The sequence below is a fragment of the Bufo gargarizans genome, unplaced genomic scaffold (assembly GCF_014858855.1).
Source record: "Bufo gargarizans isolate SCDJY-AF-19 unplaced genomic scaffold, ASM1485885v1 fragScaff_scaffold_423_pilon, whole genome shotgun sequence".
Classification (NCBI taxonomy): Eukaryota; Metazoa; Chordata; class Amphibia; order Anura; family Bufonidae; genus Bufo; species Bufo gargarizans.
Genome location: NW_025334114.1, coordinates 129,562 through 155,700, shown reverse-complemented (window position 1 = coordinate 155,700; position 26,139 = coordinate 129,562). Strand labels below are relative to the sequence as shown.

At 53.4% G+C, this 26,139-nt stretch overlaps 2 protein-coding genes across 2 annotated transcripts; one reads left to right on the top strand and one right to left on the bottom strand.

The window, feature by feature from the left end:
* Positions 1-1,682: 1,682 nt before the first annotated feature.
* On the bottom strand, positions 1,683-14,440 carry LOC122922517 (cytochrome b-245 light chain). Its single transcript, XM_044273137.1, has 6 exons — positions 14,287-14,440; positions 12,004-12,073; positions 9,059-9,133; positions 6,359-6,442; positions 2,847-2,928; positions 1,683-2,388 (listed from the first exon to the last, which is right to left on the bottom strand). The coding sequence occupies exons 1-6, from the start codon at positions 14,342-14,344 to the stop codon at positions 2,209-2,211; spliced, it is 549 nt and encodes a 182-aa protein (XP_044129072.1). The 5' UTR covers positions 14,345-14,440; the 3' UTR covers positions 1,683-2,208.
* Positions 14,343-25,974, top strand: LOC122922522. The gene is made up of 4 exons (XM_044273144.1): positions 14,343-14,477; positions 15,956-16,952; positions 17,050-18,705; positions 25,934-25,974. Exons 1-4 carry the CDS (start codon positions 14,343-14,345, stop codon positions 25,972-25,974), a joined length of 2,829 nt encoding a protein of 942 aa, XP_044129079.1.
* Positions 25,975-26,139: the final 165 nt, after the last annotated feature.

The following is a 26,139-nucleotide window of genomic DNA, read 5'->3' as shown; positions in this document are numbered from 1 at the left end:
TACAAATTCTAAGTAAAGAAAAACGAGTGGCCGTCATTACTTTAAGAAATGAAGGCCAGTCAGTCCGAAAAATTGGGAAAACTTTGAAAGTGTCCCCAAGTGCAGTCACAAAAACCATCAAGCGCTACAAAGAAACTGGCTGACATGCGGACCGCCCCAGGAAAGGAAGACCAAGAGTCACCTCTGCTGCGGAGGAGAAGTTCATCCGAGTCACCAGCCTCAGAAATCGCAGGTTAACAGCAGCTCAGATTAGAGACCAGGTCAATGCCACACAGAGTTCTAGCAGCAGACACATCTCTAGAACAACTGGTAAGAGGAGACTGTATGAATCAGGCCTTCATGGTAGAAGATCTGCTTGGAAACCACTGCTAAGGACAGGCAACAAGCAGAAGAGACTTGTTTGGGCTAAAGAACACAAGGAATGGACATTAGACCAGTGGAAATCTGTGCTTTGGTCTGATGAGTCCTAATTTGAGATCTTTGGTTCCAACCACCGTGTCTTTGTGCGACGCAGAAAAGGTGACCGTATGGACTCTACATGCCTGGTTCCCACCGTGAAGCATGGAGGAGGAGGTGTGATGGTGTGGGGGGGGGGCTTTGCTGGTGACACTGTTGGGGATTTATTCAGAACTGAAGGCACACTGAACCAGCATGGCTACCACAGCATCTCGCAGCGGCATGCTATTCCATCCGGTTTGCGTTTAGTTGGACCAGCATTTATTTTTCCACAGGACAATGACCCCGAACACACCTCCAGGCTGTGTAAGGGCTAGTTGACCATGAAGGAGAGTGATGGGGTGCTGCGCCAGATGACCTGGCCTCCACAGTCACCGGACCTGAACCCAATCGAGATGGTTTGGGGTGAGCTGGACCGCAGAGTGAAGGCAAAAGGGCCAACAAGTGCTAAGCATCTCTGGGAACTCCTTCAAGACTGTTGGAAGACCATTTCAGGTGACTACCTCTGGAAGCTCATCAAGAGAATGCCAAGAGTGTGCAAAGCAGCAATCAAAGCAAAAGGTGGCTACTGTGAAGAACCCAGAATATGACATATTGTCAGTTGTTTCACACTTTTTGTTATGTATATGATTCCACATGTGATAATTCATAGTTTTGATGCCTTCAGTGCGAATCTACAATTGTCATAGTCATGAAAATAAAGAAAACTCTTTGAATGAGAAGAAGGTGCGTCCAAACTTTTGGTCTGTACTGTATATGGACATGTATGTGCTATGTATGTATGTATGTGCTATGTATGTGTGTGTGCTGTATGGATATGGACATGTATGTGCTGTATGTATGTGTGTGTGTGTGTATGTGTGTGTGTATGTATGTGTGTGTGTGTATGTATGTATGTGTGTGTATGTATGTATGTGTGTGTATGTATGTATGTGTGTATGTATGTATGTATGTGTGTGTATGTATGTATGTGTGTGTGTGTATGTATGTGTGTGTGTGTATGTATGTATGTGTGTGTATGTATGTATGTGTGTGTATGTATGTGTGTGTATGTATGTATGTATGTATGTGTATGTGTGTGTGTGTGTGTGTGTATATATATATGTATGTATGTTCTGTGAGTCCTAAACTCTCCTCGTCTCTGCAGATGTTGCTGCAGACCCTTCCTACATTCCCCCTCCGTGTGGGGGTCTCTTCGTGACGTGTTAGGAGGTCGGTTCATGCGGTAATTTCTATAAAGCTTTAATGACATGATATTTGGAAAGCGACCATATACAGTGTATGAGAGAACTCTAGCTGCATGGACCGGGCACAAGAGCAGAATGGCGGCACGGCGGGGGCAGGGTAACCGGCTAATACTCATCACGGCTATTATTTATTTAATAGCTGATCGTCCTCCTGTGATATGCTGGGAGTTGTAGTTTCACAGCCGATGGAGAGCCACGGATTGGAGACCACTACTGCCCTGCAGAGCAGCCATGATGGGACTACTCCAGAAAGGACCGCTACACAGACGGACAGGAGAACCTACAGATGCTCCGAATACTGACGAGAAGAACTCTCCTTGTGGGTGAGAACGGACTTTGCCTTCGCCTTTTTTATGACCGGGTCCAATCTCTCACCCACGGAGCGGGCGTGAAATGACGGACAGGGCTGCGCTGGGGGAGGGGTCTGGGAAGCGTCAAGCAGTTGGTCAGATCACCCGTCCATCGTCCTCGTACCCTTATCAAACGTCCCGTACGTGGCTGGCAGTCATACTTCATCCTCCACTGGAATGGGGTTGACGTGTCCCTCATCCACCTGCTTCCTGCGGACCTCCGGGGGGGGGCGAGGAGGGGGGTTCTCTGGGGGGCGTCTAATGGTCTCGGCCACCTTCAGCTTGGGTGGTGCTTGTGCTTCGATGGGGCGCCATTCCTCTCCAGATATCGCTGCCTAGATACACGGACAGATTAAATCAGAAGTAAAACGACTGATAGAGAAAGACGCCGACATACATACAGCAAAACGCGGGCGATAATCGGAAATACTGAGCCGGAGGTCCTGCGGCTAACACTGCGCAGTGGTCCAAAGAGCTGACACTCCTATTGATGGCCCATAGAGAATGAGAAGCTCTGCGGATCCTGCAGGGAGCCCCATGGCCCGGGTGACATTCTCCTGCCCCCGACATTCAGCTGGTAGAGGAGGCGGCAGCGCTGAGGCCTCCTCACAGGTTCACACAGCGCCATGCCCTGATTCTGCCCGTGCTCGGTACTGCAGCCCAGGCCCATTAACCTGACTGGAAATGAGCTGCGCTATGTGACGTCAATGGCCTGGGCAGGGATCCCGCAGCATGGGCCATCAAGGCACGGAGGACTCCTTTAACATCTCCAGTTCATATCTGACATACTCACCAGCAGATAAATGATGGCTGCGATACCAAGACAAACTGTGCCCAAGATGGTGGCCAGGATGAAGCCTCCGGGTACCGCCAAGCTGTGCGACCAAAGCAAAGTTAGGACAGAAACCGACTGCGAACACCAATTTATTTCACCGATAATCGTCTATTCACAAAACCGTGAGGTAATGATGTCATTTCCCAAAAAGTGGTGTTTTGCCACCATTTTGCAGTAAACAATTGCTATTTTACCACACTCCTCTCCTGAAATCCTCTGTGCTGCTGGAACCCTGCTCCTTCCACTATGTAACTCCCATCCTGTGACCTCCACAAGATCAGCACACTCCTCTCCTGAAATCCTCTGTGCTGCTGGGACCCTGCTCCTTCCACTATGTAACTCATCCTGTGACCTCCACAAGATCAGCACACCCCTCTCCTGAAATCCTCTGTGCTGCTGGGACCCTGCTCCTTCCACTATGTAACTCTCATCCTGTGACCTCCACAAAATCAGCACGCTCCTCTCCTGAGATCCTCTGTGCTGATGGGACCCTGCTCCTTCCACTATGTAACTCTCACCCTGTGACCCCCACAGGATCAGCACACTCCTCTCCTGAAATCCTCTGTGCTGCTGGGACCCTGCTCCTTCCACTATGTAACTCTCATTCTGTGACCTCCACAAGATCAGCACACTCCTCTCCTGAAATCCTCTGTGCTGCTGGGACCCTGCTCCTTCCACTATGTAACTCTCACCCTGTGACCCCCACAGGATCAGCACACTCCTCTCCTGAAATCCTCTGTGCTGCTGGGACCCTGCTCCTTCCACTATGTAACTCATCCTGTGACCTCCACAAGATCAGCACACCCCTCTCCTGAAATCCTCTGTGCTGCTGGAACCCTGCTCCTTCCACTATGTAACTCTCACCCTGTGACCCCCACAGGATCAGCACACTCCTCTCCTGAAATCCTCTGTGCTGCTGGGACCCTGCTCCTTCCACTATGTAACTCATCCTGTGACCTCCACAAGATCAGCACACTCCTCTCCTGAAATCCTCTGTGCTGCTGGGACCCTGCTCCTTCCACTATGTAACTCTCATCCTGTGACCTCCACAAAATCAGCACGCTCCTCTCCTGAGATCCTCTGTGCTGCTGGGACCCTGCTCCTTCCACTATGTAACTCTCATCCTGTGACCTCCACAAGATCAGCACACTCCTCTCCTGAAATCCTCTGTGCTGCTGGGACCCTGCTCCTTCCACTATGTAACTCATCCTGTGACCTCCACAAGATCAGCACACTCCTCTCCTGAAATCCTCTGTGCTGCTGGAACCCTGCTCCTTCCACTATGTAACTCCCATCCTGTGACCTCCACAAGATCAGCACACTCCTCTCCTGAAATCCTCTGTGCTGCTGGGGACCCTGCTCCTTCCACTATGTACCTCCCATCCTGTGACCTCCACAATATCAGCACGCTCCTCTCCTGAGATCCTCTGTGCTGCTGGGACCCTGCTCCTTCCACTATGTAACTCTCATCCTGTGACCTCCACAAGATCAGCACACTCCTCTCCTGAAATCCTCTGTGCTGCTGGGACCCTGCTCCTTCCACTATGTAACTCATCCTGTGACCTCCACAAGATCAGCACACCCCTCTCCTGAAATCCTCTGTGCTGCTGGGACCCTGCTCCTTCCACTATGTAACTCTCACCCTGTGACCCCCACAGGATCAGCACACTCCTCTCCTGAAATCCTCTGTGCTGCTGGGACCCTGCTCCTTCCACTATGTAACTCAGCCTGTGACCTCCACAAGATCAGCACACTCCTCTCGTGATATCCTCTGTGCTGCTGGTACCCTGCTCCTTCCACTATGTAACTCCCATCCTGTGACCTCCACAAGATCAGCACACTCCTCTCCTGAAATCCTCTGTGCTGCTGGGGACCCTGCTCCTTCCACTATGTACCTCCCATCCTGTGACCTCCACAAAATCAGCACGCTCCTCTCCTGAGATCCTCTGTGCTGCTGGGACCCTGCTCCTTCCACTATGTAACTCTCATCCTGTGACCTCCACAAGATCAGCACACTCCTCTCCTGAAATCCTCTGTGCTGCTGGGACCCTGCTCCTTCCACTATGTAACTCATCCTGTGACCTCCACAAGATCAGCACACCCCTCTCCTGAAATCCTCTGTGCTGCTGGGACCCTGCTCCTTCCACTATGTAACTCTCACCCTGTGACCCCCACAGGATCAGCACACTCCTCTCCTGAAATCCTCTGTGCTGCTGGGACCCTGCTCCTTCCACTATGTAACTCATCCTGTGACCTCCACAAGATCAGCACTCTCCTCTCCTGAAATCCTCTGTGCTGCTGGGGACCCTGCTCCTTCCACTATGTAACTCTCCCCCTGTGACCCCCACAGGATCAGCACGCTCCTCTCCTGAAATCCTCTGTGCTGCTGGGACCCTGCTCCTTCCACTATGTAACTCTCATCCTGTGACCGCCACAAGATCAGCACACTCCTCCTGAAATCCTCTGTGCTGCTGGGACCCTGCTCCTTCCACTATGTAACTCCCAGCCTGTGACCTCCACAAGATCAGCACACTCCTCCTGAAATCCTCTGTGCTGCTGGGACCCTGCTCCTTCCACTATGTAACTCTCATCCTGTGACCTCCACAAGATCAGCACACTCCTCTCCTGAAATCCTCTGTGCTGCTGGGGACCCTGCTCCTTCCACTATGTACCTCCCATCCTGTGACCTCCACAAAATCAGCACGCTCCTCTCCTGAGATCCTCTGTGCTGCTGGGACCCTGCTCCTTCCACTATGTAACTCTCATCCTGTGACCTCCACAAGATCAGCACACTCCTCTCCTGAAATCCTCTGTGCTGCTGGGACCCTGCTCCTTCCACTATGTAACTCATCCTGTGACCTCCACAAGATCAGCACACCCCTCTCCTGAAATCCTCTGTGCTGCTGGGACCCTGCTCCTTCCACTATGTAACTCTCACCCTGTGACCCCCACAGGATCAGCACACTCCTCTCCTGAAATCCTCTGTGCTGCTGGGACCCTGCTCCTTCCACTATGTAACTCATCCTGTGACCTCCACAAGATCAGCACTCTCCTCTCCTGAAATCCTCTGTGCTGCTGGGGACCCTGCTCCTTCCACTATGTAACTCTCCCCCTGTGACCCCCACAGGATCAGCACGCTCCTCTCCTGAAATCCTCTGTGCTGCTGGGACCCTGCTCCTTCCACTATGTACCTCCCATCCTGTGACCGCCACAAGATCAGCACGCTCCTCTCCTGAAATCCTCTGTGCTGCTGGGACCCTGCTCCTTCCACTATGTACCTCCCATCCTGTGACCACCACAAGATCAGCACACCCCTCTCCTGAAATCCTCTGTGCTGCTGGGGATCCTGCTCCCTCCATTATGTACCTCTCAGCCTGTGACCTCCACAAGATCAGCGCACTCTTCTCCTGAAATCCTCTGTGCTGCCGGAACAGCACTCATATAATATCTCCCTCCCGGGAAATACTCACCCTGCATGTAAAATAGCACGGACGTAATAATTGCGAGTGAGCGGACCAAACGCTTTCACCACCGTACTCAGGCACTGCTGTCCACTGCAAAATACAATATCCCAAGCATTAGGCAGAGCTACGGTCAGTGGAATCTCATCAGTGGTCGGACTGGTGTTTTGTCCCTCCCTCATGCTTTACAGTGCAGCGCTGCTTGTTCAGATAAATACAGACTCGGCAGAAAATCTGAGCACTGGGAGATTATCTCCATTACAGCGAGGACCGAAGATTATAAATTACAAGCAACTAAACCACCAGTAAGAAAAAGCTACTGGCCATGGACTGGGGAAGGGGCAATGATGAAACGGGTGGAGCCCGGAGGTCTGCTGCAAGAATTATAATTAGAGGATTACCCTTACAGGTCACCCCCAATCCACTGGACCCCCGCCGATGGTTAAAGGGGATGACTATTAGATCGGTGGCGGTCGTAGCGCTGGGACTCCCACCAATCATGGGAACGGGGACCCGGTCACGGTGAAGACCCATGAAATGAACAGCATGCACGGAGTTCCGGAGATAGCCGAGTGCTCTACGGGTTACCAGCAGGAGGATACCCACCGATCATGGGAACGGGAACCCGGTCATGGTGAAGACCCATGAAATTAACAGCATGCACGGAGTTCCGGAGATAGCCGAGTGCTCTACGAGTTCCCAGCGGGAGGATACCCACCCATCACGGGAACAGGAACCCGGTCACGGTGAAGACCCATGAAATGACCAGCATGCACGGAGTTCCGGAGATAGCAGAGTGCTCTATAGGTTCCTAGCGGGAGGATACCCACGGATCATGGGAACGGGAACCCGGTCATGGTGAAGACCCATGAAATGACCAGCATGCACGGAGTTCCGGAGATAGCCGAGTGCTCTATAGGTTCCTAGCGGGAGGACCCCCACCGATCATGGGAACGGGAACCCAGTCATGGTGAAGACCCTTGAAATGAACAGCATGCACGGAGTTCCGGAGATAGCAGAGTGCTCTATAGGTTCCTAGCGGGAGGATACCCACGGATCATGGGAACGGGAACCCGGTCACGGTGAAGACTCATGAAATGACCAGCATGCACGGAGTTCCGGAGATAGCTGAGTTCTCTACGGGTTACCAGCAGGAGGATACCCACCGATCATGGGAACGGGAACCCGGTCATGGTGAAGACCCATGAAATGAACAGCATGCACGGAGTTCCGGAGATAGCCGAGTGCTCTACGGGTTACCAGCAGGAGGATACCCACCGATCATGGGAACGGGAACCCGGTCATGGTGAAGACCCATGAAATTAACAGCATGCACGGAGTTCCGGAGATAGCCGAGTGCTCTACGGGTTCCCAGCGGGAGGATACCCACCCATCACGGGAACAGGAACCCGGTCACGGTGAAGACCCATGAAATGACCAGCATGCACGGAGTTCCGGAGATAGCAGAGTGCTCTATAGGTTCCTAGCGGGAGGATACCCACGGATCATGGGAACGGGAACCCGGTCATGGTGAAGACCCATGAAATGACCAGCATGCACGGAGTTCCGGAGATAGCCGAGTGCTCTATAGGTTCCTAGCGGGAGGACCCCCACCGATCATGGGAACGGGAACCCAGTCATGGTGAAGACCCTTGAAATGAACAGCATGCACGGAGTTCCGGAGATAGCAGAGTGCTCTATAGGTTCCTAGCGGGAGGATACCCACGGATCATGGGAACGGGAACCCGGTCACGGTGAAGACTCATGAAATGACCAGCATGCACGGAGTTCCGGAGATAGCTGAGTTCTCTACGGGTTACCAGCAGGAGGATACCCACCGATCATGGGAACGGGAACCCGGTCATGGTGAAGACCCATGAAATGAACAGCATGCACGGAGTTCCGGATATAGCCGAGTGCTCTATAGGTTCCTAGCGGGAGGATACCCACCCATCATGGGAACGGGAACCCGGTCATGGTGAAGACCCATGAAATGAACAGCGTGCACGGAGTTCCGGAGATAGCTGAGTTCTCTACGGGTTACCAGCAGGAGGATACCCACCCATCATGGGAACGGGAACCCGGTCATGGTGAAGACCCATGAAATGAACAGCGTGCACGGAGTTCCGGAGATAGCCGAGTGCTCTATAGGTTCCTAGCGGGAGGATACCCACCCATCATGGGAACGGGAACCCGGTCATGGTGAAGACCCATGAAATGAACAGCGTGCACGGAGTTCCGGAGATAGCTGAGTGCTCTACGGGTTACCAGCAGAAGGATACCCACCGATCACGGGAACTCGGTACATTAACTGCGAGGCCGGACGTGCGCAGCTGCTCCATTCATTTCTATGGGAGATCTGGAGATAACCGAGCGCTGTACCAGGTCCCCATTCTCGTGATTGGTGGGGGTCCCAGCAGTTGGGACCCCCACCCTATCCTATGGATAAACGTCACATAACCGGAGTACCCCTTTAAGCATGCACCCTGCCCCTCCATTCATCTCTATGGGACCGCTGGAGTCAGCCGAGTACAGCGCTCACCTGTATTCCACAGTCTGAATGGAGGGGCGATGTCACCCCCCAATCATCTGAATTAAGGGGTCCCAGCGCTTGCTCCACTGTCCATAAATGGCCGAGTACATAAACCCATGGATGCATTGCTAGGAATGGGCGCCCCCTCCAGAACAGCGTAGGCGCCGTGCACTCACCATCTCTCCATGGTGGACCCCTTCTTCCTTTTACTTCGAGGATATTCCAGCAGACTGATGAACACTCCGGCAGCTCTGGGAGGGGAAGTGAAGGAATCACAGGCAGAAAATATAGGGGGCGGCACAGGGGTCCTGGGCTCACATCCCACCAGGGCATCCATCCTGGTCCATACCCACTTCTTGGTGCATCTCAGTCCTACACAAATCTGAATGGCTTTCAATTGCAACTGGTAACGGCTGCCAGCAGCCCCGCAGACAAGCATGGAGCAGCCCCGCAGACAAGGGGATGGAAGAAGGAGGGAGATGGAAGAAGGAGGGAGATGGAAGAAGGAGGGAGATGGAAGAAGGAGGGAGATGGAAGAAGGAGGGAGATGGAAGAAGGAGGGAGATGGAAGAAGGAGGGAGATGGAAGAAGGAGGGAGATGAGAAGGAGGGAGATGGAAGAAGGAGGGAGATGGAAGACGGAGGGAGAAGGGGAGATGGAAGACGGAGGGAGAAGGAGGGAGATGGAAGACGGAGGGAGAAGGAGGGAGATGGAAGACGGAGGGAGAAGGAGGGAGATGGAAGACGGAGGGAGATGGAAGACGGAGGGAGATGGAAGACGGAGGGAGATGGAAGACGGAGGGAGATGGAAGACGGAGGGAGATGGAAGACGGAGGGAGATGGAAGACGGAGGGAGATTGGAAGACGGAGGGAGATGGAAGACGGAGGGAGATGGAGACGGAGGGGATGGAGACGGAGGGAGATGGAAGACGGCGGGAAGATGGAAGTACGGAGGAGATGGAAGACGGAGGGAGATGGAAGAGACGGAGGGAGATGGAAGACGGAGGAGTGAAGACGGAGAGGGAGATGAAGACGGAGGAGGGACGATGGAAGACGGAGGGAGACTGGAAGACGGAGGGAGATGGAAGACGGAGGGAGATGGACAGACGGAGGGCGATGGAAGACGGCGGAGGATGGAGGACGGAGGAGATGGGAAGACGGAGGGAGATGGAAGACGGAGGGAGATGAAGACGGAGGGAGCTGGAAGACGGCAGGGAGATGATGGAAGACGGAGGGAGATGGAAGACGGATGGGAAGATGGAAGACGGAGGGAAGAGGAAGACGGAGGAGTGGCAGACGGAGGAGATGGAAGACGGAGGGAGATGAAGACGGAGGGAGATGGAAGACGGAGGGAGATGGAAGACGGCGGAGATGAGACGGGGGAGATGGAAGACGGAGGGAGATGGAAGACGGAGGGAGATGGACGGACGGGGGAGATGGAAGACGGAGGGAGATGGAAGACGGAGGGAGATGGAAGACGGAGGGAGATGGAAGACGGAGGGAGATGGAAGACGGAGGGAGATGGACGACGGAGGGAGAGGAAGACGGAGGAGATGGAAGACGGAGGAGATGGAAGACGGAGGGAGAGGACGATGGAAGGACGGAGGGAGATGGAAGACGGAGGGAGAGGAAGACGGAGGGAGATGGAAGACGGAGGGAGATGGAAGACGGAGGGAGATGGAAGACGGAGGGAGATGGAAGACGGAGGAGATGGACGACGGAGGAGTGGAAGACGGAGGGAGATGGAAGACGGAGGGAGCTGGAAGACGGAGGGGAGGATGGAGACGGGAGGGAGACGATGAAGGAAGACGGAGGAAGACAGAGAGACGGATGAAGGAAGACGGAGGGAGACTGAGAGAGACGGATGAAGGAAGACGGAGGGAGACTGAGAGAGACGGATGAAGGAAGACGGAGGGAGACAGAGGAAGACGGATGAAGGAAGACGGAGGGAGACAGAGGGAGACGGATGAAGGAAGACGGAGGGAGACAGAGGAAGACGGAGGGAGACAGAGGAAGACGGAGGGAGACAGAGGAAGACGGATGAAGGAAGACGGAGGGAGACAGAGGAAGACGGAGGGAGACAGAGGAAGACGGAGGGAGACAGAGGAAGACGGAGGGAGACAGAGGAAGACGGAGGGAGACAGAGGAAGACGGAGGGAGACAGAGGAAGACGGAGGGAGACAGAGGAAGACGGAGGGAGACAGAGGAAGACGGAGGGAGACAGAGGAAGACGGAGGGAGACAGAGGAAGACGGAGGGAGACAGAGGAAGACGGAGGGAGACAGAGGAAGACGGAGGGAGACAGAGGAAGACGGAGGGAGACAGAGGAAGACGGAGGGAGACAGAGGAAGACGGAGGGAGACGGAAGACGGAGGGAGACGGAAGACGGAGGGAGACGGAAGACGGAGGGAGACGGAAGACGGAGGGAGACGGAAGACGGAGGGAGACGGAAGACGGAGGGAGACGGAAGACGGAGGGAGACGGAAGACGGAGGGAGATGAAGATGAAGGAGCTGCGGATAATTACAGGGTGATACAAGGCGGGGAATCCCGGTGAAATAATGCCATTATTATGACGAGAGCCGCTGCTAATGACAGGTCTGTGATTACAGGGAAGTCCCCGGAGCGCTGACACGGATCAGGAAGACTCCTCAGTCCCCGACTGTTTATAAGGCTATAACGCTCCAGATGACTGTTTAAAGGGGAAGTCCACAATAAATACTGAATAGTATTTATAAATATGATTGTTACATTATTGTAACTATGTATCAGCGCAGGGGCGGTATTAGTCCTGCAGATCATTTCCTCTATAATACTTCATTGTGCATTTTTCCCATCCCGTGATTTCACAATCTGAAGGGCTGGTGACCTGATATTGCAAAATGCATTGTCTTAAAGTGACACTGACGTCCAGCAGAATCACCTCTGTAAATTCATGATGTCCTAATTGGTCCCTATAGTACTTTAGTCGTGCTGCGGACCCCAATGACGGACAATGTGGCGGGCAGCCCGGAGGAGGCAACCGGTCATGACTATTGAGGAGGTCCGCACAATGGCTGCCAGCGCCGGTTTCAGATCAGGCCCACCTTATCACAGGAACGGTGTCGCTTGTTACAAAGGATACATCGCATAAGCTCCAAACTCCCAACCTTTAAACTGTCCGGCAACCGCAACAATTCCGCCAGAGAGGAGGACTGTGGGGACAACAGGACATTAGTCACAGCATAAAATAGATTGTGCTAGGCAATAAACATTATATGTATTTTAATAATACGGAACACCTGTCTGCAGGATCAACCCCATTAATCCAGGCTTTCCACCAGCTAGGGGTGATCCTGCTGATTAGAAGCATGCCTTTGTAATGCAGATCTATTGCACCATCAACGAGATATCCTTCTTTTTGTGTATATGCAAATGAGAGTTCAAGGGGAGGGGGAGGGGCTACTAGCTAGGGCCCACCCCTCAGAGCACTTAAGTCCTCATTTGCATATACAATATAACAAGGGTATGCTTTAAATCAGCAGGATCGACCCTGTTCACTAGGGTTCATCCTGCAGACAGATTCTCTTTAAATTTCATGAAAATGTTCAGACTTTCCAAAAGCAAGGAAATAAAGCTACAAAAGTGACAATATGGACTCTGTCGCCTGCTCTGTACACACAGCAGCCCTGCATGCCAGCTCCTGCGGGGGCTGCGCTCTGGTAGACATGGCGTCCCCTGCTGGTTATGGTGGGCTACACCTTAGCACCCTCACTCCCATTCTCCTCCTGCCCCTGAGATTAGACTTTCTCCAGCCAATTAACCCCTCTCCTTCCGCTGTAATACCCGGGGTTCTCTGGGATGCGCTACCCCAGGCGAGCAGGTTCCTCCATACTCCCTAATCGGACTGCTTTCCTTTTAACCCTTCATCTAGCGGTATCTGCCCCGTTATATAAGATGGCCGGGCCATTGTACACAGCAGCCTCTGTGTCTCCATATAGATGGCAAGCTCTTGTGGGCAGGCCCTGCACTCCTCTTGTATCACCCCATGTTCTCTGTCCAAGTGCCCTGTGATTGCAGAGTGCTCTGGAACACGTTGGCGCTATGGCAGTCATCTGCTGCGTACGTGCAGCGCCGAGCGAGAGCGCTCTCCTGCATCCCATGATGCAACACAAGCACAGGATATCATTTTATGAAATCCCCTGTGCAGCAACCATCGCCTCCTCCACTTCCCCCAAGAAAGATGAACTAACGTCTTACACTTGTGTAATTGCCCAAGTCACAGGACATGGGGGGGGGGGGGGCACAACCAGTGTGCAGAAGGGAAGTCACTCATGTGACAGACCACGATCTGCGGGGGGCGCTGCAGTAATTACCCAAGATGGCACCCAGCTTTAGGAGTCATGGACTGGGCCGATCAGCTCACTGGGTGACAACCAGTTCGCAGCCCAGGTGTGGCACAAGGTCCTACTTCCTCCTCTCACTTCCTCATTCACCCTTTGATATGTTGACATTAAGGTTCTGACATCTGCCCGGGAGCTTCCCCGGATGTGTGCGCCACAGGCTTTCTGAGCAGCCACCTGACATTGCGGCTGGTTTTAAGAGTCCCTTAGATTTATTACTGGGCAGTGGATCCTAGCGCAGGTCGGGGGGATCCGTCATGTAAGGCGGCATTCACACCGCCAGATCTGTCCACAAATACCGGCCGCGTGCGTCCCACATTACCCCTTCCGTACAATAGGACGTGTAATATCGTTTCCCCAAAACACATGGATGCGGGCAGCAGGCGGAGCCCCATTGAAATAAACGGGTCCGCATCCGATCGGCAACAAACAGAGTAGTGTGCGTGGCCCGTAACGCACTCACAGTGGGGGCCCGACCCCCGCTACATCCAATGCTATAAGTGGAGGTTGTGGCTCACAGGGAAGTTTCATGTCACTTTGGCAGCGATTCGCACCATTAAAAGACCGGCCCATCGCCCAGCGGCGGGATCGCACCTAGACAGTCCGGGACACATGAGGCGTACGAGACGGCCGCTGTCTGCTCACAGATACTGACCACTGGTCCCCACCACAGAGCAGTCCCATGTAAAGACCCGTCCAGCTTGGCTTTCCTCATTTTCTAGGAATATCACTGGGTCCCTCTTTGCCTCAGGAGACACAAGGGGTCCAGGCTGAGGTCCATATCGTCCCTGATCTTCTCCAGAAGACAGGTGAGGGGTATCTGAAAGCCTCGGACATGTGAGGCAGATGTAGCAGAGCCCGGATATCAGTTGGCACATCTCACAAGGTGTTACATGGGACTGCAGGTAACAGCTGCATTAGCTGTAATCATCATGTATTCTCTCTGGTGTTACATGGGACTGCAGGAACATTCACATCTCAGACATGTATAAAGTGGCTGATCCCACACAGATGGTAATACTCACTCAGTCCTGATGCCAGCGCCTGCTCGTTCGCCCACATCGCCCATTCTATCTGCCCCATGGCTGCAAATCACAGGAAGACGAGGAAGACTGGAAACTCTGCAACAGAGAATCACTTCCTGCTGACGAGAACTGCATTATATAGAGAGCTCTGCCCTCCCAGTACTGGCCTCTCCTCCCAGTACACCCTCCCAGTACTGGCCTCTCCTCCCAGTACACCTAGTACAGCCTCCCAGCACTGTCCTCTCCTCCCAGTACAAATAGTACAACCTCCCAGCACTGTCCTCTTCTCCCAGTACACATAGTACAACCTCCCAGCACTGTCCTCTCTTCCCAGTACACATAGTACAACCTCCCAGCACTGTCCTCTCTTCCCAGTACACATAGTACAGCTTCCCAGTACTGGCCTCTCCTCCCAGTACAGCCTCTCCTCCCAGTACACCTAGTACAGCCTCCCAGCACTGTCCTCTCCTCCCAGTACAGCCTCCCAGCACTGTCCTCTCCTCCCAGTACAGCCTCCCAGCACTGTCCTCTCCTCCCAGTACACCTAGTACAGCCTCCCAGTACTGGCCTCTCCTCCCAGTACACCTAGTACAGCCTCCCAGTACTGGCCTCTCCTCCCAGTACACCTAGTACAGCCTCCCAGCACTGTCCTCTCCTCCCAGTACACCTAGTACAGCCTCCCAGCACTGGCCTCTCCTCCCAGTACAGCCTCCCAGCACTGGCCTCTCCTCCCAGTACAGCCTCCCAGCACTGGCCTCTCCTCCCAGTACAGCCTCCCAGCACTGGCCTCTCCTCCCAGTACAGCCTCCCAGCACTGGCCTCTCCTCCCAGTACAGCCTCCCAGCACTGGCCTCTCCTCCCAGTACAGCCTCTCCTCCCAGTACACCTAGTACAGCCTCCCAGCACTGCTCTCTCCTCCCAGTACACCTAGTACAGCCTCCCAGCACTGGCCTCTCCTCCCAGTACACCTAGTACAACCTCCCAGCACACCTAGTACAGCCTCCCAGCACTGTCCTCTCCTCCCAGTACAGCCTCCCAGCACTGGCCTCTCCTCCCAGTACAGCCTCCCAGCACTGGCCTCTCCTCCCAGTACAGACTCCCAGTACTGTCCTCTCCTCCCAGTACACCTAGTACAGCCTCCCAGCACTGGCCTCTCCTCCCAGTACACCTAGTACAACCTCCCAGCACTGTCCTCTCCTCCCAGTACACCTAGTACAGCCTCCCAGCACTGTCCTCTCCTCCCAGTACAGCCTCCCAGCACTGGCCTCTCCTCCCAGTACAGCCTCCCAGCACTGGCCTCTCCTCCCAGTACAGCCTCCCAGCACTGGCCTCTCCTCCCAGTACAGCCTCCCAGTACTGGCCTCTCCTCCCAGTACAGCCTCCCAGCACTGGCCTCTCCTCCCAGTACACCTAGTACAGCCTCCCAGCACTGTCCTCTCCTCCCAGTACACCTAGTACAGCCTCCCAGTACTGGCCTCTCCTCCCAGTACAACTAGTACAGCCTCCCAGCACTGGCCTCTCCTCCCAGTACAGCCTCCCAGCACTGGCCTCTCCTCCCAGTACAGCCTCTCCTCCCAGTACACCTAGTACATCCTCCCAGCACTGCCCTCTCCTCCCAGTACACCTAGTACAACCTCCCAGCACTGTCCTCTCTTCCCAGTACACATAGTACAGCTTCCCAGCACTGTCCTCTCCTCCCAGTACAGCCTCCCAGTACTGGGCTCTCCTCCCAGTACAGGCCTCTCCTCCCAGTACACCTAGTACAGCCTCCCAGTACTGGCCTCTCCTCCCAGTACAACCTCCCAGTACTGTCCTCTACTATTCCTCCATTCCACGCGGTCCAACCGTCCTCTACTATTCCTCCATTCCACGCGGTCCAACCGTCCTCTACTATTCCTCCATTCCACGCGGTCCAACCGTCCTCTACTATTCCTCCATTCCACGCGGTCCAACCGTCCTCTACTATTCCTCCATTCCACGCGGTCCAACCGTCCTCTACTATTCCTCCATTCCACGCGGTCCAACCGTCCTCTACTATTCCTCCATTCCACGCGGTCCAACCGTCCTCTACTATTCCTCCATTCCACGCGGTCCAACCGTCCTCTACTATTCCTCCATTCCACGCGGTCCAACCGTCCTCTACTATTCCTCCATTCCACGCGGTCCAACCGTCCTCTACTATTCCTCCATTCCACGCGGTCCAACCGTCCTCTACTATTCCTCCATTCCACGCGGTCCAACCGTCCTCTACTATTCCTCCATTCCACGCGGTCCAACCGTCCTCTACTATTCCTCCATTCCACGCGGTCCAACCGTCCTCTACTATTCCTCCATTCCACGCGGTCCAACCGTCCTCTACTATTCCTCCATTCCACGCGGTCCAACCGTCCTCTACTATTCCTCCATTCCACGCGGTCCAACCGTCCTCTACTATTCCTCCATTCCACGCGGTCCAACCGTCCTCTACTATTCCTCCATTCCACGCGGTCCAACCGTCCTCTACTATTCCTCCATTCCACGCGGTCCAACCGTCCTCTACTATTCCTCCATTCCACGCGGTCCAACCGTCCTCTACTATTCCTCCATTCCACGCGGTCCAACCGTCCTCTACTATTCCTCCATTCCACGCGGTCCAACCGTCCTCTACTATTCCTCCATTCCACGCGGTCCAACCGTCCTATTCTCATCCACCGGTCCAACCGTCCTCTACTATCCTCATTCCACGCGGTCCAACCGTCCTCTACTATTCCTCCATTCCACGAGGTCCAACCGTCCTCTACTATTCCTCCATTCCACGCGGTCCAACCGTCCTCTACTATTCCTCCATTCCACGCGCTCCAACCGTCCTCTACTATTCCTCCATTCCACGCGCTCCAACCGTCCTCTACTATTCCTCCATTCCACGCGCTCCAACCGTCCTCTACTATTCCTCCATTACACGCGCTCCAACCGTCCTCTACTATTCCTCCATTACACGCGCTCCAACCGTCCTCTACTATTCCTCCATTACACGCGGTCCAACCGTCCTCTACTATTCCTCCATTACACGCGGTCCAACCGTCCTCTACTATTCCTCCATTACACACGGTCCAACCGTCCTCTACTATTCCTCCATTACACACGGTACAACCGTCCTCTACTATTCCTCCATTCCACACAGTACAACCGTCCTGTACTATTCCTCCATTACACGCTGTCCAACCGTCCTCTACTATTCCTCCATTACACGCGCTCCAACCGTCCTCTACTATTCCTCCATTACACGCGCTCCAACCGTCCTCTACTATTCCTCCATTACACACAGTACAACCGTCCTCTACTATTCCTCCATTACACACAGTACAACCGTCCTCTACTATTCCTCCATTACACACAGTACAACCGTCCTCTACTATTCCTCCATTACACGCTGTCCAACCGTCCTCTACTATTCCTCCCTTACACACAGTACAACCGTCCTCTACTATTCCTCCATTACACGCGCTCCAACCGTCCTCTACTATTCCTCCATTCCACACGGTCCAACCGTCCTCTACTATTCCTCCATTACACACGGTCCAACCGTCCTCTACTATTCCTCCATTACACGCAGTACAACCGTCCTCTACTATTCCTCCATTACACGCTGTCCAACCGTCCTCTACTATTCCTCCATTACACACGGTCCAACCGTCCTCTACTATTCCTCCATTACACACAGTACAACCGTCCTCTACTATTCCTCCATTACACACAGTACAACCGTCCTCTACTATTCCTCCATTACACGCTGTCCAACCGTCCTCTACTATTCCTCCATTACACACGGTCCAACCGTCCTCTACTATTCCTCCATTACACGCAGTACAACCGTCCTCTACTATTCCTCCATTCCACGCGGTCCAACCGTCCTCTACTATTCCTCCATTCCACGCGGTCCAACCGTCCTCTACTATTCCTCCATTCCACGCGGTCCAACCGTCCTCTACTATTCCTCCATTACACACGGTCCAACCGTCCTCTACTATTCCTCCATTACACGCAGTACAACCGTCCTGTACTATTCCTCCATTACACACAGTACAACCGTCCTCTACTATTCCTCCATTACACACAGTACAACCGTCCTCTACTATTCCTCCATTACACACAGTACAACCGTCCTCTACTATTCCTCCATTACACACAGTACAACCGTCCTCTACTATTCCTCCCTTACACACAGTACAACCGTCCTCTACTATTCCTCCATTACACACGGTACAACCGTCCTCTACTATTCCTCCATTACACACAGTACAACCGCCCTCTACTATTCCTCCATTCCACGCGGTCCAACCGTCCTCTACTATTCCTCCATTACACACAGTACAACCGTCCTCTACTATTCCTCCATTCCACGCGGTCCAACCGTCCTCTACTATTCCTCCATTACAAGCGGTCCAACCGTCCTCTACTATTCCTCCATTACACACGGTACAACCGTCCTCTACTATTCCTCCATTACACACAGTACAACCGCCCTCTACTATTCCTCCATTACACACAGTACAACCGTCCTCTACTATTCCTCCATTACACACAGTACAACCGTCCTCTACTATTCCTCCATTACACACAGTACAACCGTCCTCTACTATTCCTCCATTCCACGCGGTCCAACCGCCCTCTACTATTCCTCCATTACACGCTGTCCAACCGTCCTCTACTATTCCTCCATTACACACAGTACAACCGTCCTCTACTATTCCTCCATTACACACAGTACAACCGTCCTCTACTATTCCTCCATTCCACGCGGTCCAACCGTCCTCTACTATTCCTCCATTACACACAGTACAACCGTCCTCTACTATTCCTCCATTACACGCGCTCCAACCGTCCTCTACTATTCCTCCATTACACACAGTACAACCGCCCTCTACTATTCCTCCATTACACACAGTACAACCGTCCTCTACTATTCCTCCATTCCACGCGGTCCAACCGTCCTCTACTATTCCTCCATTCCACACGGTCCAACCGTCCTCTACTATTCCTCCATTACACACAGTACAACCGCCCTCTACTATTCCTCCATTACACACAGTACAACCGCCCTCTACTATTCCTCCATTACACACAGTACAACCGCCCTCTACTATTCCTCCATTACACACAGTACAACCGCCCTCTACTATTCCTCCATTACACACAGTACAACCGTCCTCTACTATTCCTCCATTCCACGCGGTCCAACCGTCCTCTACTATTCCTCCATTACACACAGTACAACCGTCCTCTACTATTCCTCCATTACACACAGTACAACCGTCCTCTACTATTCCTCCATTACACACAGTACAACCGTCCTCTACTATTCCTCCATTACACGCGCTCCAACCGTCCTCTACTATTCCTCCATTACACACAGTACAACCGTCCTCTACTATTCCTCCATTACACACAGTACAACCGTCCTCTACTATTCCTCCATTACACACAGTACAACCGTCCTCTACTATTCCTCCATTACACACAGTACAACCGTCCTCTACTATTCCTCCATTACACACAGTACAACCGTCCTCTACTATTCCTCCATTACACACGGTCCAACCGTCCTCTACTATTCCTCCATTACACACAGTACAACCGTCCTCTACTATTCCTCCATTACACACGGTCCAACCGTCCTCTACTATTCCTCCATTACACACGGTCCAACCGTCCTCTACTATTCCTCCATTACACACAGTACAACCGTCCTCTACTATTCCTCCATTACACACGGTACAACCGTCCTCTACTATTCCTCCATTACACACGGTACAACCGCCCTCTACTATTCCTCCATTCCACGCGGTCCAACCGTCCTCTACTATTCCTCCATTACACACAGTACAACCGTCCTCTACTATTCCTCCATTACACACAGTACAACCGTCCTCTACTATTCCTCCATTCCACACGGTCCAACCGCCCTCTACTATTCCTCCATTACACACAGTACAACCGTCCTCTACTATTCCTCCATTCCACACGGTCCAACCGCCCTCTACTATTCCTCCATTACACACAGTACAACCGTCCTCTACTATTCCTCCATTACACACAGTACAACCGTCCTCTACTATTCCTCCCTTACACACAGTACAACCGTCCTCTACTATTCCTCCCTTACACACAGTACAACCGTCCTCTACTATTCCTCCATTACACACAGTACAACCGTCCTCTACTATTCCTCCATTACACACAGTACAACCGTCCTCTACTATTCCTCCCTTACACACAGTACAACCGTCCTCTACTATTCCTCCCTTACACACAGTACAACCGTCCTCTACTATTCCTCCATTACACACAGTACAACCGTCCTCTACTATTCCTCCATTACACACAGTACAACCGTCCTCTACTATTCCTCCATTACACACAGTACAACCGTCCTCTACTATTCCTCCCTTACACACAGTACAACCGTCCTCTACTATTCCTCCATTACACACAGTACAACCGTCCTCTACTATTCCTCCATTACACACAGTACAACCGTCCTCTACAAAAAAAATAAATAAATAATAAATAAAGAGTTGATGAAAAAACACTCTCCCTTGAAACTGGAGGAGGGATTCTGAAACAACAGAGCGCCAAGATCGCGGTGGAACGCATGTGTGGAGCGCACCGCCACTTCCGGTTTCCGGTGCGCTTCCAGTCAGCTGAGATCTGGGTGTTTGCGGTGAATGGATCGCTTCAGATCGCGGCTTGTGGACAGGGGGATCAGATTGACCCCCAGTGTCCCCTAGGTAAATGGGCTGTAGGACCCCATACCATCAGGCAGATGGGTGTTTTTAGGGTTTGGACACCATTAGTATTACCAAAAATCAGTTTTAGAAGGTGAAGTTGTTGATTTACCTGGGGCTCATTGCACATACGTTACCCTTAGCATATATCAGTGGATGAGTTACTGGCATAGTCTGTAGGATAATAGGACTCAATGTGTATATGAATATATAAGAATATAGAAATATACACATAAACACACAGACATATATATATATATATATATACACACACACACATATAGGGCTGCAGCTAACGATTATTTGAATAATCGATTAGTTGCAGATTAATTTCTACGATTAATCGGCAAAAACGACAAAATTACAAAACAGAGGTTTATATGATCTTACTTGAAAAAATATGTTCAAAGGCCATATTAAAACAAATTGTGGACGACACTATTATGGGGGATCTGTGGGTGGCGCAGTTATGGAGAGGGGGATCTGTCGGTGGCGCAGTTATGGAGAGGGGGATCTGTGGGTGGCCCTGTTATGGAGAGGGGGATCTGTGGGTGGCCCTGTTATGGAGAGGGGGATCTGTGGGTGGCCCTGTTATGGAGAGGGGGATCTGTGGGCGGCGCAGTTATGGAGAGGGGGATCTGTGCACTGTTATGGGCATAACAGTGCACAGATCCCTTTCCTCATAACAGTGCACAGACCCCCCTCCCCATAGCAGTGCCATAGACAGATCCTCCCCCCTCCCCATAGCAGTGCTATACACAGACCCCCCTCCCCATAGCAGTGCCATACACAGACCCCCCCTCCTCCCCATAGCAGTGCTATACACAGACCCCCCCTCCCCATAGCAGTGCCATACACAGATCCTCCCCCCTCCCCATAGCAGTGCTATACACAGACCCCCCCTCCCCATAGCAGTGCCATAGACAGATCCTCCCCCTCCCCATAGCAGTGCTATACACAGACCCCCCTCCCCATAGCAGTGCCATACACAGACCCCCCCTCCTCCCCATAGCAGTGCTATACACAGACCCCCCCTCCCCATAGCAGTGCCATACACAGACCCCCCTCCCCATAGCAGTGCCATAGACAGATCCTCCCTCCTCCCCATAGCAGTGCTATACACAGACCCCCCCTCCCCATAGCAGTGCTATACACAGACCCCCCTCCTCCCCATAGCAGTGCTATACACAGACCCCCCCTCCTCCCCATAGCAGTGCTATACACAGACCCCCCCTCCTCCCATAGCAGTGCTATACACAGACCCCCTCCCCATAGCAGTGCCATAGACAGACCCCCCCTCCTCCCCATAGCAGTGCTATACACAGACCCCCCCCTCCTCCCCATAGCAGTGCCATAGACAGATCTTCCCCCTCCCCATAGCAGTGCTATACACAGACCCCCCCTCCCCATAGCAGTGCTATACACAGACCCCCCCTCCCCATAGCAGTGCCATAGACAGACCCCCCCTCCTCCCCATAGCAGTGCTATACACAGACCCACCCCTCCTCCCCATAGCAGTGCTATACACAGACCCCCCTCCCCATAGCAGTGCTATACACAGACCCCCCCTCCCCATAGCAGTGCTATACACAGACCCCCCCTCCCCATAGCAGTGCTATACACAGACCCCCCCTCCCCATAGCAGTGCTATACACAGACCCCCCTCCCCATAGCAGTGCTATACACAGACCCCCCTCCCCATAGCAGTGCTATAGACAGATCCTCCCCCCTCCCCATAGCAGTGCTATACACAGACCCCCCTTCCCATAGCAGTGCCATAGACAGATCCTCCCCCCTCCCCATAGCAGTGCCATACACAGACCCCCCCTCCCCATAGCAGTGCTATACACAGACCCCCCTCCCCATAGCAGTGCCATACACAGACCCCCCCTCCTCCCCATAGCAGTGCTATACACAGACCCCCCCTCCTCCCCATAGCAGTGCTATACACAGACCCCCCCTCCTCCCCATAGCAGTGCCATAGACAGATCTTCCTTCCCCCCTCCCATAGCAGTGCTATACACAGACCCCCCCCTCCCCATAGCAGTGCTATACACAGACCCCCCTCCCCATAGCAGTGCCATAGACAGACCCACCTCCTCCCCATAGCAGTGCTATACACAGACCCCCCCTCCTCCCCATAGCAGTGCTATACACAGACCCCCCCTCCTCCCCATAGCAGTGCTATACACAGACCCCCCCTCCCCATAGCAGTGCTATACAACAGACCCCTCTCCCCATAGCAGTGCTATACACAGACCCCCCTCCCCATAGCAGTGCTATACACAGACCCCCCTCCCCATAGCAGTGCCATAGACAGATCCTCCCCCCTCCCCATAGCAGTGCCATACACAGACCCCCCCTCCCCATAGCAGTGCTATACACAGACCCCCTCCCCATAGCAGTGCCATACACAGACCCCCCCTCCTCCCCATAGCAGTGCTATACACAGACCCCCCTTCCCATAGCAGTGCCATAGACAGATCCTCCCCCCTCCCCATAGCAGTGCCATACACAGACCCCCCCTCCCCATAGCAGTGCTATACACAGACCCCCCCTCCCCATAGCAGTGCCATACACAGACCCCCCCTCCTCCCCATAGCAGTGCTATACACAGACCCCCCCCTCCCCATAGCAGTGCCATAGACAGATCCTCCCCCCCTCCCCATAGCAGTGCTATACACAGACCCCCCTCCCCATAGCAGTGCCATAGACAGACCCCCCCTCCTCCCCATAGCAGTGCTATACACAGACCCCCCCTCCCCATAGCAGTGCCATAGACAGACCCCCCCTCCTCCCCATAGCAGTGCTATACACAGACCCCCCCTCCTCCCCATAGCAGTGCTATACACAGACCCCCACTCCTCCCCATAGCAGTGCCATAGACAGATCCTCCCCCCTCCCCATAGCAGTGCTATACACAGACCCCCCCCCCTCCCCATAGCAGTGCTATACACAGACCCCCCCTCCCCATAGCAGTGCCATAGACAGACCCCCCCTCCTCCCCATAGCAGTGCTATACACAGACCCCCACTCCTCCCCATAGCAGTGCCATAGACAGATCCTCCCCCCTCCCCATAGCAGTGCTATACACAGACCCCCCCTCCCCATAGCAGTGCCATAGACAGACCCTCCCCCCTCCCCATAGCAGTGCTATACACAGACCCCCCCTCCTCCCCATAGCAGTGCTATACACAGACCCCCCTCCCCATAGCAGTGCCATACACAGACCCCCCCTCCCCATAGCAGTGCCATACACAGACCCCCCCCTCCTCCCCATAGCAGTGCCATACACAGACCCCCCCCTCCCCATAGCAGTGCTATACACAGACCCCCCTCCCCATAGCAGTGCTATACACAGACCCCCTCCCCATAGCAGTGCCATACACAGACCCCCCCTCCTCCACATAGCAGTGCTATACACAGACCCCCCCTCCTCCCCATAGCAGTGCTATACACAGACCCCCCCTCCCCATAGCAGTGCCATAGACAGATCCTCCCCCCTCCCCATAGCAGTGCTATACACAGACCCCCCCTCCCCATAGCAGTGCCATAGACAGATCCTCCCCCCTCCCCATAGCAGTGCTATACACAGACCCCCCCTCCCCATAGCAGTGCTATACACAGACCCCCCCTCCCCATAGCAGTGCTATACACAGACCCCCCCTCCCCATAGCAGTGCTATACACAGACCCCCTCCCCATAGCAGTGCCATAGACAGATCCTCCCCCCTCCCCATAGCAGTGCCATACACAGACCCCCCTCCCCATAGCAGTGCTATACACAGACCCCCCTCCCCATAGCAGTGCCATAGACAGATCCTCCCCCCTCCCCATAGCAGTGCTATACACAGACCCCCTCCCCATAGCAGTGCCATAGACAGATCCTCCCCCCTCCCCATAGCAGTGCTATACACAGACCCCCCTCCTCCCCATAGCAGTGCTATACACAGACCCCCCCCCTCCTCCCCATAGCAGTGCTATACACAGACCCCCCCCCTCCTCCCCATAGCAGTGCTATACACAGACCCCCCTCCCCATAGCAGTGCCATAGACAGATCCTCCCCCCTCCCCATAACAGCCCCGGCCCCGATGCTTATAAGTCGGACTAATCACTGCATCTTTATTTTACCTTTTTACAATGACGCTCCTGTAACAGCCAGGCAGAGCGGACGGCGGCGTAACGTCACTCACTCACGTGACGCACCTGCTCCGCCCACCTCATGAATGAAGGAGGCGGAGCAGGCGTGTCACGTGAGTGAGTGACGTTACGCCGCCGTCCGCTCTGCCTGGCTGTTACAGGAGCGTCATTGTAAAAAGGTAAAATAAAGATGCAGCGACCCGCCCGCCCGCATAGCAACGAATCGGCGATTATTCGATAACTGGATTCGTCGACAACGAATCCAGTTATCGAATATAATCGATTACATCGATTAATCGTTGCAGCCCTATACACATATAAATATCAATATAAATATAAACATAGGTCGGTAAATATATGATAAAATCCTTATCTCAATAAGAAGTATATGTAAGACTGTATACGGCATATATATATATGTATGGGACCAAATAAATGAAACATATCCCAGTGGTAGCTGTCATGTTATTCCTAAAGAAGGGGGGGGGGGGGGGTTTATAACCAGTTAAGATACCAAAATAATGTTACAAAGACCAAAAAACGTTAATAAACCCTGATCAGAACGGTGATGATAATAGTACTCAGCGTTATATGAAGGTAAAATAAGTGTGGCGGTATAAAGCAGTGATCACGGGGGGAGGGGGTTTGTGCACTGCCACGTCCCATTAGGAAGCCAGGCTGAGAAGTCCCACCTGAAATGGCCGATTACAGAGCACGATGGACCGCATTCACCCGTCTTACAGGCAGCATCACCTCAGCCTGGACTGACAGCAAGGAAAGATAATCTGTATACAACTGAACAGCACATGGGTAAGACTGAGGGGTTAACCTGGCCATACATGTCCAAAAACAGTTGGCTAAGCAAGTCTCCTTTCACAGACAGCAATTCTTTGTGACCCCCTCCGGATACATGTGCACGCGTGGTTTGGCTGATCAGGCCCCTCTGGGG

Excerpts from the sequence above, each read along its gene's own strand:
- LOC122922522 (XM_044273144.1), top strand. The coding sequence starts at position 14,343 with ATGGCTGCAAATCACAGGAAGACGAGGAAGACTGGAAACTCTGCAACA. Across the intron at positions 14,478-15,955 it reads CCTCCCAGTACACCCTCCCA|TACAGCTTCCCAGCACTGTC; the intron begins GTACTGGCCTCT and ends CAGTACACATAG. Across the intron at positions 18,706-25,933 it reads CTATTCCTCCATTACAAGCG|GCAGCATCACCTCAGCCTGG; the intron begins GTCCAACCGTCC and ends CCCGTCTTACAG.
- LOC122922517 (XM_044273137.1), bottom strand. The coding sequence starts at position 14,344 with ATGGGGCAGATAGAATGGGCGATGTGGGCGAACGAGCAGGCGCTGGCA. Across the intron at positions 12,074-14,286 it reads GGCGCTGGCATCAGGACTGA|TCCTCCTCTCTGGCGGAATT; the intron begins GTGAGTATTACC and ends TTGTCCCCACAG. Across the intron at positions 2,929-6,358 it reads CGTGCTATTTTACATGCAGG|CTTGGCGGTACCCGGAGGCT; the intron begins GTGAGTATTTCC and ends TTGGTCGCACAG.